Here is a 13,784-nt window from a genome sequence, read left to right as displayed (position 1 = left end):
CGCCGCGCCCTCAAGACATGGCTTTTTCAACAAGCGGGACTGACCTAGGGTGAATTTTAAATAGGGAATAATTTTTAAAGATTTTAATAATGACACAGCCATTAATATATTTGGTTTTTAATTGGTTTTATAGGGGAAATGTTTTTTGTGTTGTTTTTTAACATGCTGTGAGCCGCCCTGAGTCCCGTGGGGAGAAGGGTGGCATAGAAGTTAGTGATAAATAAATAAATAAATATGGGCTTGTTTAGTAATTGGTACCGTAATGTTAATGGTTATGGGAATGTGGCTAGAATTGTAAGGAGCCTTCAAGGTCATCAAGTCCAAGCTCCTGTTTGGGTAGTCTAACCATCTCTTGTATAAATCCAGTAAGTGGAAACTAACCACCTCTTTGGTTAGTCATGTCTGATCTCAGACTGGTTTTACTGTTAGGAAGTTCTGCCTTCCTATAACTTGAACCTAATATTGGAATGCTGCAATTTAAGAATGTTGGAAAAACTCCCCTTTTTGATGTGGCATCCTTTAAAGCAGGGGTCTTCAAACATGGCCCTTTTATGACTTGTGGACTTCAACTCCCAGAATTCCTCAGCCAGGCACACTGGCTGAGGAATTCTGGAAGTTGAAGTCCACAAGTCATAAAAGGGCCAAGTTTGAAGACCCCTGCTTTAAAGGATTTGTAATGTGCCACAGTTCCCTCCTAGTTATCTTTCTTCAAGGCTAAACAAACCCAGTTCCTTCAAACTATCTTTGCTGGTCTGAGTTTCTACTGCTTGGTTTGTTGTTGTTGCCACCCTCATTTGAACCTGTTCCACTTTCCCTGAATCCTTCTTAAGTGAGGAGCTAGGTTTGAGATGACCCAACCCAGAATGAAATAGAACGAGTACAACAATTTTCATGCTTTAGAAAACAAATGATGTCCTTCTAACATTTGTTTTATAGGTACATGTATCCTTCCATGGATCAACTGTCTGAAATGCTCCCTGGAGTCCTGAAACAATTTGGGTGAGTAGAATTGTCTGCTAATAGACACTTCAAGTTTTTCAGTCAAGCTTCAGGGAAACCATTTTCCTGTTCCTTCACAACATCCCCAGAACATCTAAGAAAACTGTCACCTATCTGTCTTGTTTTCTCTGATGGTTATTAGAAGTGGAGAGGTTTTAGAATCCTTTGTATTTTGGAGCACTCATGGTTGAAGGATTCCACATCTCTCTGGTTGCGCTGGTTAATTGAAAAAAGAAAACCTCCACATCTGACAGATATAGTAATAATAGATGTGTTGAACGTTCTGCTTTTAGAAGCAGGTTCTTGAAGTTCCATCTGCCACATCCCAAAACCATATTTTATTTTGTTATGAGTCCATTAGTACAGGGGTCCCCAACTCCCGGTCCGTGGACCAGTACCGGTCCGCAGCATGTCAGCAATCGGTCCGCACAAACAAGCAAAGCCCTATCCACGGGATGCAGGCAGCACACAAAACCACACACCTTCCGGTCCATGGAAAAACCCCTCTCCACGGAACCGGTCCCTGGTGCCCAAAAGGTTGGGGACCTCTGCACTAGTAGAGAAATATCTAAATTTACTCCCTCTGTGGATTCTGTGGAAGGTTTCTGAATTAAAAGGTTGACTGGTTATTAAGCAATATGTTTCGTTTAAATTTCAATATAAATAAAACTCAATTTCACTTAAATGTTTGCTGCGCTACTTAGTCGCCTCCTTTCTGCATCTAAGTGAGTTGTGCCAAATCTGTTCTTGTATGAAGAAGTCTAAAACCTACAGAGCTAATTATTAAACTAGTCAATACGATTAAAGCAAATATTTGCTTTGTGGATGGGAGCTAAGACTGAACTATTTACCCTGACATATCTAGAGCATGAGGTCAACTCTTAAATCTTCATGCCATCTTTAAGGGCTACTGCTGTGGCAATTTTTGTTTGCTTTTTGCTTGCCTGTTTGTTGAGGGAATGGAAATAGTTGGATGGGGCTACCTTGTCCAAATGACCTCCATTCTGTTCTAAATGGACATGGAGCAACTGGGATGCATATTGAATATGAAATAGAATATCCATAATTTTATTTCTAACTTGCTGGATTTTGTTTTTGTATTTTAGACTGAAAAGCGTGATCGGAATGGGAACTGGAGCTGGGGCCTACATTTTAACACGATTCGCTGTAAGTTGGGAATGGGGGGTGGGTCTGCTTCCCTTCTAGTTGCACATTTTGTGTAACTACGGTACTATAAACTTGAGTACAGGACACTGTTTTCAGCTTCACATCTTCTGATATGCTCAATTTTAATTGAGTAGCGGACATCTAGTGTCAAACAAAAATCAAAATGTGACGTAACTTCTTCCTCACCAAGAAATGGCTGAGATTTGAGCAGCCAAAGCATAGAGTGGAAATATTTCACAATATTTCTGTAGGAGATGACCAGGCTGAGCTTGAGGGAGGGGTCAAATGCATCATTAGTCTTAAATCCCTTTGTGCTCACAACAGATCTAAGTCCAGCCCTCTTTGAATTCCATTGAATTTTATCTGCCACTAGTTTGCTGCTGCTACTACTACTACTATTAGTAATTCAGTTTCTTGTAAAAAGCTTTAGCATACAATAAACCTATATATTCAATTGAACTGCCTGGACTCCTGATTTCCAGCGCTTGACAATTTCTTATTTACTCCCCACCACAACAGAAGAACCCAATTTGTATCATTCAGGTGACAATACTGCTCCGATGTGCAAGAGTTCAGAACTCCTTAAACAGACCCTCTGCACGCGGCATGTTGTTTGCCCTGGAAGACCTTAAAATTATCTTCAAATAAGGTGTTTACTGGGTGTATCTATTTAACAAATGTCCACTTCCAACAAATCTTCAGAATGATGATATGTGGAGGAAATCCTCTTCCTCAAAAAAAATTCCCATGTTTTACCTCTCTTCCAATAATAATAATAACAACAGCAGAGGGGGGTCACATTGTTCACCAAAGCACCAGATGGAAGGACGAGAAACAACGGTTGGAAACTAACTAACCAAAGAGAGAAGCAACCTGGAACTAAGGAGAAATTTCCTGACAGTGAGGACAATCAACCAGTGGAACAGTTTGCCTCCAGAAATCGTGGGCGCTCCATCACTGGAGGTTTTTAAGAAGAGACCTGACATCCACTTGTCTGAGATGATATAGGTTCTCCTGCTCAAGCAGGGGGCTGGACTAGAAGACCTCTAAAGTCCCTTCCAGCTTCTACTCTACTCTACTCTACTCTACTCTACTCTACTCTACTCTACTCTACTCTACTCTACTCTACTCGGAAGGGACCTTGGAGGTCTCCTAGTCCAACCCCCTGCTCAAGCAGGAAACCCTATACCATTTCAAACAACCTCTTAAAAACTTCCAGTGTTGGAGCATTCACAACTTCTGGAGGCAAGTCGTTCCATGATTAATTGTTCTAACTGTCAGGAAATTTCTCCTTAGCTCTAGGTTGCTTCTCTCAGTTCTAGGTTGCTTCTGTCTCTGCATCTGGCTGTTTGCTCATGTGCCTCTTCCATCTGCAGCTTAACTATCCTGATATGGTGGAAGGACTCGTCCTTATCAATGTCAATCCATGCGCCGAAGGATGGATGGACTGGGCCGCAACCAAGGTAAAAACCTCATTTGTTTAAACTAACCTTAAAAACAGATCAAGGTATGCTTAGACGTACAGGGATTGCAGAAATAAATATTTGGGTTTATTTGGGACTCATAGCCAAGTTATTGTTTTTAACATTTCTTCATCCGTTGAAACTCTAGAATGAGGAATTCATACAATATAAGAGGCCAGTGTATCCTTTCAGGATGATATATTTAATGAGGGAAGGAAATGTAGTTCTTGAAGTATATAATTGAATGTCAGTGTATTACATGACTTAGGTAATGATACATGATCGATGGAATATTTAAATTATCCTAATGTGCTTCTTTTTAAAAAACAAAACAAAACAAAACAATGTCTAGATTTCTGGATGGGCTCATGCTTTACCAGAGATGGTCATTTCACATCTCTTTGCCAAGGTAAGCCTACTTCTTGAACAGTCATATTAAAATATAAAACTCAACCTTCATCTTATTGCTCAGGATACTAATAACTGATTGTAGCCAAGGTGTGCTAGCTATACAATAGAGCAGGGGTCTTCAAACGTGGCCCTTTTATGACTTGTGGACTTCAACTCCCAGAATTCCTCAGCCAGCGTGCCACGCTAGCTGAGGAATTCTGTGAGTTGAACTTCCACAAGTCATAAAAGGGCCACGTTTGAAGACCCCTGCAATAGAAGAATTATTTTACGTTTTCCTGTTATTTTTTTTATCTTATTTGGTTAGGCCCAATCTCTCTCTCTCTCTCTCTCTCTCTCTCTCTCTCTCTCTCTCTCTCTCTCTCTCTCTCTCTCTCTCTCTCTCTGTGTCTCTCTCTGTGTGTCTCTCTCTGTGTCTCTGTCTCTGTGTCTCTCTCTCTCTCTCTGCCTCTCTGTCTCTCTCTGTCTGTCTTTCTCTCTCTCTCCTGTGTGAAGACACCGAAAAAAATGGGCAGGTTTTGGCTTTTTTTTCTTGCAGGCATTTCATTACCTGACTGGGTAACACCAGCAGTGGTGGAAAGGAGTGGGCTTTGTGGAGGAGGAGGGGAAGGGGAAGTAGAAGAAGAAAGAGGAGGAGGGGAAGAGGAAGAAAGGAGGAGAGGATGGGAAAGAAAAGGAAGAAAGGAGGAAGAGGAGGAGGACAATGACGACTGCGGGGTCCTTGGTGCTCTCTGAACTTGGTTGTTTCCTTGCAGGCATTTCATTAGCCAACTAGGTAACACCCTCAATGCTAGAAAGGAGTGGGGTTTGCTCTCTGTTGATATACAGGTGACTTGCCCTGTCAGTATTGGTGGGAGTGTACATTGTGGTTCCTTGATTAGGTGGTTGTTACAAATTCACTCCCTAACCTTATATCCATGCCTACATGAAATCTAGGAGGAGATTCATAGCAGCCACGATTTGATCCATACTTACCGCCAGCACATCATCGGTGACATGAACCAGAACAATCTCCATCTATTTGTCAACTCTTACAACAGGTAATAGGCCAGCGAGCTTTTCAAAACGCATAGGAAAATATTTGCTGTTGGCTATTCAGGGGGGAATCGGTAACAGGATCCCAGATTGTTTTGGAGATCCTTCTTCACAGCTCCTATGAGAAGCTTAGCTGTAAGCTTGGGATTCCCACTTGACATTTAAACTTATGTAACAGTCATAAGTATGAAAAACGGTTATAAGTCATTTTTTTCAATGCCATCTTAATTTCGAACGGTCAGCTGTTGTAAGTCAAGGACTACCTGTACTCAAAATTTAATTGAAAGCTAGAGTGCCAGATTAGCAGTCCTCTAATCATCTACTCGTTTAGTTGGGAATACACATTAGCCACAACTCTCATATTGATGACTTCTTCCTACTTTCGGGGGGAAATGGACTTTAAAAGTCGCATGTGTAATAACCTCTTACAATTGTTTCCTGTCTGTTTTATAGCCGAAGAGATCTAGACATTGAACGTCCGGCTCCAGGAGTAAATGTTGTTACTCTGCAGTAAGTTTTTGTTACAATCTGCCTTTTAAATGTTGGGTTAGAAAAGGGGATATAGAATTTTCTTGGCCTTCTTTCTGCAAAGGGTAAAAATCCCGGTGATGCCAACAACATTGCAAAACACAAAGGGCGGGGGATGCTGGCTCACCAAAAGGGTGGCTTAACAGCCCTAGCTAAAGTAAGCTTGATGGAAGTTAATAGTTGACCTTGCCAAAAGTCAGCCTCAGTTGATGAAGGCCAATGCTAAGAACATGGTACTAAGTGCAGTCTATTAGTATGTTTTAAATGTGTGTTCTGTATGTGTACACTTTGAGAGGAGGCAACTAAATTTCATTTTTTTTAATGTGTGCCATTGTGTTCCCACAGGAAAAAAAATGACAATAAGGGTTATCTTTTGCCCCAATGTAGAAAGATTGTCTGACCCCTTCTTGGAGTCAGTCTGCAGTCTGCATTGTGGCCTTACTGAAGCTTTGATGAAGATTATTATAAAACCACCTTCCCAGTTTCTACTGAAATTTGGACCATACCAATTTAAGAAATAAATCGTGGTCCACTGCATCCAGTTTTGGTCACCATGATGTAAAAAAGATGTTGAGACTCTAGAAAGAGTGCAGAGAAGAGCAACAAAGATGATTAGGGGGACTGGAGGCTAAAACATACGAAGAATGTATAAACTATAGGAAGAACTGTTTCAGGAATTGGGTATGTTTAGTTTAATGAAGAGGAGGACGAGGGGGGACATGATAGCAGCCTTCCAATATCTCAGGGGCTGCCCCAAAGAAGAGGGAGTCAAGCTATTCTCCAAAGCGCCTGAAGGCAGGACAAGAAGCTACGGATGGAAACTAACCAAGGAGAGAAGCAACCTAGAACTAAGGAGAAACTTCCTGACAGTTAGAACAATTAACCAGTGGAACAACCTGCCTCCAGAAGCGGTGAATGCTCCGACACTGGAAGTTTTTAAGAAGAGACTGGACAGCCATTTGTCCGAAATGGTATAGGGCAGCGGTTCTCAACCTATGGGTCGCGACCCCATTTGGGGTCGATCGACCATTTCACAGGGGTCGCCAAGCAAGGCTGTCCGCCATTTTTTTTGTCCGCCATTTTTTCCCCCTTTTCCGGTGGGTGCCTTACCTCCCTTGGGCTGGGCCAGTTGGTGGTCGGCCTGCTCTGTCTGCCGCTTGCCAGCTACGCCTCGGCCGGCGCAGGGGGCGGAACCACGCATGCGCGGCACTCCCGGGCAGGGAAAGTCCTCGACTTACGACCGGTTGGGTAGTCCTCGACTTACGACCAGTTTAGTCCTCGACTTACGACCGGTTTAGTCCTCGACGTACGACCGGTTGGGGGTCGCGGCATTAAAAAGGTTGAGAACCACTGGTATAGGGTTTACTGCCTGAGCAGGGAGTTGGACTAGATGATCTCCAAGGTCCCTTCCAACTTTATGATGATGATGGTGATGTCCTTTTTTATCTAGGACTAATTTTTCAGAGTTGAAGGAATCTATTTGGACTTCCTTGGCCTTTAAAACAATCAGCTTGGCTTCTCAATCTAGGGACCATCCCTTTTGCTAAAGTTACCTTCTGCTCACCATCCTGCCTTAATGCTATCATTTGATTTGATTTTGATTTTGATTTGACAAGAAGCAATGGGTGGAAACTAATCAAGGAGAGAAGCAACCTAGAACTAAGGAGAAACTTCCTGACAGTGAGAACAATTAACCAGTGGAACAACCTGCCTCCAGAAGCGGTGAATGCTCCAACACTGGAGATTTTTAAGAAGAGACTGGACAGCCATTTGTCCAAAATGGTGTAGGGTTTCCTGCCTGAGCAGGGGGTTGGACTAGATGACCTCCCAGGTCCCTTCCAACTCTATTATTATTATTATTATTATTATTATTATTATTATTATTATTACTACTACTACTACTACTACTACTACTACTACTACTACTACTACTACTACTACTACAGAAGGTGATCTTGGGCCAGTCACTGCCTCTCAGCCCTAGGAAGGAGGGTTGGATTGCAAGGGCAAACCACTCCTCAAAAACTTTGCCAAGAAGGCCCCAGGGATCTGTCCAGGCAATCACCAGGAGTCAACACTAACTCTTAAGATACTCGCCAAAAAGACAAAAAACGGTAAATGGTAGAAGCCAAGAATTAGTGATTGCAGAAGAAACTGATCCTTGAATAGAAATGGGAGCAGGAAGCTCAACCGTGTGGTCCCCGAGTCTCTAAATTAGATTTCCAACCGTACATTCGGTTTTGTTATGGTGAAAATGAAAATATTTTTAGCCTATCATAGCAGCAACCAGGGAGCAAGGCAGTAAGAGCTACTGCAGTGATAGAAGTATTTATGTTATATCGCTGTTTGGGCTAAAAAGTGCAAACATTAAAGCTAGCATAATCATCACTTTTGAAATTGCCTTTATGTATTTGGGGGGTGGGGGAAAAAATCCGGCATTACTCATATTCTCCTAAATAAACTTTTGACGGTTTTCAGTAGACTGCAACAGTTTGGCTGTGTTTAGGTTTTTACGAAAATTAATGGGTTTATTTAGTCAACAAGCCAACACCTTGAGTCTGATTTGCTCAACCAACAACTTCGTTTTTTTTCTGATACAGTTAGAATCACTTCCTTAAAGAAGTGCAAAGCCATTGAGCATTATGAAATGACTATTTTAATTGTGTGTATTTTCAGGTGCCCTGCACTGTTGGTGGTTGGAGACAGCTCTCCTGCAGTTGACGCTGTGGTACGTACATAATAGGAAAGGCAGAATATGAATGAATGAAACCCCAGTTTTCTCTTGAGCATGCAGCATCATTCGGTATTTCTCTTTAAGGATCGCATCTTGTTTATTTTGACTTCTGCCCTCCAGGATTTGAAATAAGGTCCCTAACAGTCCATTAAAGTTACTAAGAGATGGGGGGGGGGAAACAAATTTTGGAAATTAGCAGTTTATCTAGGACTGATAACCCAAGTCTAATAATGTACCAGTTCCCAAGGCTTAGATATAAAATATTAAATAACAGCCAGTATGACTGCTTTCTCACCTGGAATTCTGGATCCTGGGCGAAGATAGATCAATTCTTTGAGTTGATTGCCATCATATCTTTCTAATTTTCTGAGATAGGTTGAGACGAGCCATTTCAAGCTGGCACCTTGAAAATAATTCCAACAATTGTATTCCTGACCCATTTCAGTCAAATCAGGTTAGACCGAAGAGTAATGATTTAATTGAAGCTACTCATTAAGCTTCATGGCTAAGTGAGGGATTGATCAGGTTTATCTGTTCTTGGACTAAGGTTCTAACCACTAGGCATGCGCTATGAGAAGGAACTTTTTACAACAACTTGTGAGGAAGTAGCCAACGCATGGAAAGGAGTAGGCAAGAAGTATTTATGTCATTTCAAATGGAGGACTTAAAAATAATAGATCTAGATCATTATCAAGATCCTTAATACTTAATCACAGCCTTATCTACTTGCATCACGTTTTCAGTGAAAAATTCCAACTAGGCAATTTAGTTCTTACAGGGATAAAAAGCAGTACCTGTAGTCAACAATGAGAGTTTCTCTCCCGATCTAAAGAATAGCACAGGTTTGGAAGTGGGTCATTTGGATATTAAATCCAGTCGTCTGTTCAAGCGGGAATCGAAATGAAAGCATCCTGGCAGCTGGTGAGAGACAAGGACAGGGATTACATTCCTTTTGTAGCTGACAGTCCCGAAACCTGGGGTAGATAGATAACTTGTGGTCCTCAGGCTACATGGGGTTTACGGCATAATTTCAGAAGCCCTGTTTTTGAATGTCAGCAAAGAAGTAAAATGGGGAGAGCAAAGGAGAGTTAATGGGAGCCGCTGCCAGCTTTGAACTTTTGCAACCTTAAGCTAGATTTGTGAAAAACAGGAAAACAGAATTCCTGTTCCTGCCTGTTAAGAAGCAGTGGAGCATCAGAAAAAAATAACGGAATATCCAGTGATATTCTTTTTAAGCATCCAGAATTTCACTAGTGACTTCCGAAAATCTTCTACAGGTAGTTCTTGACTTACCGCCATAATAGAGATCGGACGATTCGTTGTTAAGTGGTGCCGTCATTAAGTGAAACACCACGTAATTGCAGATTGCTATCTCCTCCTGGCTTCCTCATTGATTTTGCTTGGTTCGGAGCTGGCTGAGCTCACAAACGGTCATCGCGTGATAAATGTGTGATAGTTGCCGAGCACCCCAAATCAGAATGGTCATCGTGGGGGACACTGCGGCCGGTCATCGGTGCGAGAACTGGTTGTGACTTCAAACAGTCACCAAATGAACGGCTGGAAGTTGGAGACTACTTCTAATGGAATTCCTTCGCTAGTTGGGACTTAGCCTTAAAGCAAGTAAAGCTGCATACAAGAGGTTTTTCTGAAAGTGTGATGTGAAAGCTCAGCTTCTCTTTCCTTCTCTCTGTCCCTTTTCCTCACAGGTGGACTGCAACGCTAAACTTGACCCAACAAAGACTACGCTTCTAAAGGTAACCACTGGAGTCCAAGCAGTGGTGGGATTCAGCCGGTTCGCACCGGCTTGGTAGAACTGGTAGCTAATTTTTTGTGGCCCAGGCCCAGAATGGACTTCCGGAAGTGGCATCCACACAGAGAACTGGTTGTTCGCATATTTGAATCCCACCACTGGGCCCAAGGCAGAGCTCCTTGGGATTTGTAAGAAAGAGTTCAAATTGTTGTGAAAAGGACTAGAAGCAGGCATGCCCAACCTTGACCACTTGAAGACCCGTGGACTTCAACTCCTAGAATTCCCCAGCCAGCATGGCTGGCTGGGGAATTCTGGGAGTTGAAGTCCACGGGTCTTGAAGTGGCCAAGGTTGGCCACTCCCGGACTAGAGTGTTTTGATCCAGGCATTAGTACTTAGAGCAGTGCAACTGGTTTGGAGATAAACTAGAAAATGGTAGTGAAATCAAGGAGAGGCGGGAAGCTGGAGGCTAGACGTATGGAAGTCTCCCTTCTCCTTGACTGCAGAATCACTGACCTACATTTTTGCACAGGCATTAGGGCTCTTAAATGTAATTAGGGGGTCAGAAGGTAACGCGACTACTATGTTTAGAAATTTATCCCGTAATAGATTTTAATCCTGCTAGGAGGGAAGCGTGCAGGTTCACACGGTAAACATGCACCATTTCATAGCCTACCGTATACGATTGATCTGTATCAAGCTTAATACAGTAAACACTTAAGAAGGTTCTGGGGATGAGAGGTTACTTCAGGCATTCTGGGTACTGCCAGACGGATCTTTCTGGAACTCGAGCCATTTGTTCACATTCCTCGTTCTATATTTAGTCTTTGAGCGGATGGAGGGGTCCATTTCGTACTGGTGATGACGGGGTGCCATTTGGAACAGAATTAACAATTTTTCCTATATTCCTGATCTGGCAAAGGGGGACAGAACGACGGTCCATTGGGCGGGTGGAAAGTTCTTTCAGATTTTTCCCACCAATGCAAACGGTTTGTTTCGTTTAGAAGTTGGGCGATGAATCAAAAACATGCTGATGGATCTGAAGGATGGCAGAACCTTCAGAGTTATAGTTCCGTTCTGGAAATTTGATAACAATTTGTCAACAATTGGTTTTGTCCCGAGTTTTCCCTCAAACCGTACAGACCCGTCAAATGCTTTAACTCCAAACTTTGCATAGTGAATCCAGTCATCATTCATTTAGTTAATTTATGCCTTTTCAGCTAGTAACTTGCCCATTCTCACAAAGAAATGGAGACTAAAACAAAAAAAGAAACAAGGGATATTCATTCAGCAGAACTGTGGTAGAGAGTAGCCTCCCTAATTTGGTGCCTACCAGTACAGATGTATTTGCCTGTAAATTCCCAGAATTCCCAAACAACTGAATGGAATTCTGGGAGTTGAAGGTCAGCATATCTGAAGGACATTATATGCCAGGGGTCTTCAAACTTGGCCCTTTTATGACTTATGGACTTCACCTCCCAGAATTCCTCAGCCAGTGTGCCTGGCTGAGGAATTCTGGGAGTTGAAGTCCACAAGTCATAAAAGGGCCACGTTTGAAGATCCCGTTATATGCTATGAACAAAGTGTGGGTTAAGACCTCCTAGCTATTATTACTAATTATTCCATTTGGAAAATAAGTATCTTCTCTACCCCTTTACCAGCAGGCATTAGGAATCTCCAGCTAAAATGGAATATTACTTTGGTTAGAAAACCCTCCTTAAAATTCTTCTGAACAGATTTCTGACTGAACATTATCGCCAGAAGGGTAAAAATACATCCCCACCTTTAAACAGAAACATCTCTTTAACGTCTCTGTGATGTATCCAGAAATCTTTTTGCTTCTCACATCCATTGATAAAATCTGTTCTTCCTATATAGATGGTTTTGAAGTCAGGGCAAGTAAACGGGTATTGTTGAGAAAGTAGGATTTTTTAAAAAATTAAAACATTGCTGATTATTTTTTCTTTTGCAGATGGCTGACTGTGGTGGTCTTCCTCAGGTTTCTCAGGTGAGAATTGATTTGGGGCGACCGGAAATAATGAGTACTGAAGAGAATTTCACAAGATTTGGTCTATTGCAAACCAGATCCATTTATTTATACTTACCATCTGTGTTGGGAAGCAAAACTCCATAGGTAGAATTGAGAGCAGCCATTTTGATCTAGTGGTTAAGGTAGCTGACTAGAAAACTGCGTTCTAGTCCAGGGGTCTTCAAACGTGGCCCTTTTATGACTTGTGGACTTCAACTCCCAGAATTCCTCAGCCAGGCCCAACTCACCTCACGGGGTTGTTATTGTGGGGGGAAAATAGGAGGAAAAAATTGTGCTAGGTATATTTATTACCTTAAGTTATTTGTAAAAATAATAAAGGCAGGAAGTAAGTAAATAACCAACTAACTAACTAACCAGACTGTGAAATATGTAACCGTACCAAGGTGACTTCACCATAGGTGTTAGTGTTGGGTTGCAGAGATATTTAAGCTGGCAATTTCTTCCACAGTTCTAAACGCATTCATTGGATCTGAGGTCTTTTGTTTTGACTACTCTTTGTCCAAATCTCCTTTTTTGGAAATATTTAATCACAGGTGATAATTACATTCATGCTGCGTTTCCTTTTTACAGCCTGCCAAGCTTGCTGAAGCTTTCAAATACTTCATCCAGGGAATGGGATACAGTAAGTAGTTGTTGCTTGAAAAAAAAAATTGGCTAAGTTGCTGTCGCAGGTGGTTGTCTGTGTGGCTGAAACTGTGTACGATGCATTCAGTTGCTTTTGTTCGAGAAGTCCCGATATATCTGACTGATGGTCTGCTTTGGTCATTGTTATCTCTGGAGATTTTGTGGTTCTCTCTTCTTCCCGTCTTCTTTCTGAATTATTTCCTTAATCGCAAAACACTTATAATCAGTAGATTTTTGTCTTGGGGTTTTGTCTTGTGGTATTGGGTAGAAAAACTACATCAGGGAGCACATAAATAAACCCTATTCTTTGGAGCCTTGGGTGTAGTCTCCAGAGCCTCCCCATATATATATATATGTTTTAATGCGATAAAAGTTAACCATCATAAAAAAGGAGAAAAATAATTCTGTTATCTATGTAAGTATAGTGGAAGGAGTGGCAGAACTGGGGATGGAGTTAAAAGAGGGGCGAGTCTAGAATCTCTATGTAGCTACAAGCAAACTAAGGGCAACCCCCCTTGAATTTTGTTGACCCCTACCTAATTCCAAGCAGGTACTAGCTATTAGTTGAGAAGATTGCGGTGCGTAGGCCTGAGTAGTCATAAATCAGATTAATTGGACCTTTACATGTGGACCTGATCTTTGATGCCTGACAGTAAGATCAGTTAATAAATAAATAAAGCAATGTATTTCTTATCCTGATCTTACTCACGCTTTGATCTGTGGCCTAATTTGGTTCTTGGCTGAAAAAACTGCATGCAACACAGACACACACACCCTCCTCCATTTTTAAATAATGGTCATTGCAAATGAATGTATCTCCTCCTAACGTCGAGTTTTCCCGTTGACAGTGCCTTCCGCAAGCATGACCAGACTAATGAGATCCCGCACAGCTTCCGGCTCCAGTGTCACATCCATGGAAGGGAACAGGAGCCGATCCCACACCGCGGAAGGTGCCCGAAGTCGGTCTCACACAGGCGAGGGCCCCAGAAGCAGGGCCCAAACTGGGGAAGCTCCCCGGAATCAGGCTG

The 13,784-nt window shown here is 42.1% G+C and overlaps 2 protein-coding genes across 2 annotated transcripts in view; one reads left to right on the top strand and one right to left on the bottom strand.

Moving 5' to 3' along the window:
• CCN4 (cellular communication network factor 4) overlaps positions 1–13,784 on the bottom strand; it is a gene marked incomplete at its 5' end in the record, with an annotated part of 44,764 nt that overhangs the window by 25,115 nt on the left and 5,865 nt on the right. The window lies entirely within an intron of this gene.
• Positions 1–13,784, top strand: part of LOC107291852 (protein NDRG1) — a 21,954-nt gene that overhangs the window by 2,625 nt on the left and 5,545 nt on the right. The window contains exons 3-13 of the mRNA XM_015820889.1: positions 937–999; positions 2,106–2,166; positions 3,543–3,629; positions 3,982–4,038; positions 4,974–5,077; positions 5,526–5,582; positions 8,277–8,328; positions 10,041–10,088; positions 12,055–12,090; positions 12,703–12,754; positions 13,605–13,780. Of these exons, the coding sequence (XP_015676375.1) occupies positions 937–999; positions 2,106–2,166; positions 3,543–3,629; positions 3,982–4,038; positions 4,974–5,077; positions 5,526–5,582; positions 8,277–8,328; positions 10,041–10,088; positions 12,055–12,090; positions 12,703–12,754; positions 13,605–13,780 (793 nt within the window). The remainder of the gene's footprint in view (positions 1–936; positions 1,000–2,105; positions 2,167–3,542; positions 3,630–3,981; positions 4,039–4,973; positions 5,078–5,525; positions 5,583–8,276; positions 8,329–10,040; positions 10,089–12,054; positions 12,091–12,702; positions 12,755–13,604; positions 13,781–13,784) is intronic.

The sequence above is a fragment of the Protobothrops mucrosquamatus genome, unplaced genomic scaffold (assembly GCF_001527695.2).
Source record: "Protobothrops mucrosquamatus isolate PMUCROS unplaced genomic scaffold, P.Mucros_1.0 scaffold_157, whole genome shotgun sequence".
Lineage (NCBI taxonomy): Eukaryota > Metazoa > Chordata > Lepidosauria > Squamata > Viperidae > Protobothrops > Protobothrops mucrosquamatus.
Note: the sequence above shows the minus strand (reverse complement) of the source record. Positions and strands in the feature narration are given on the sequence as shown.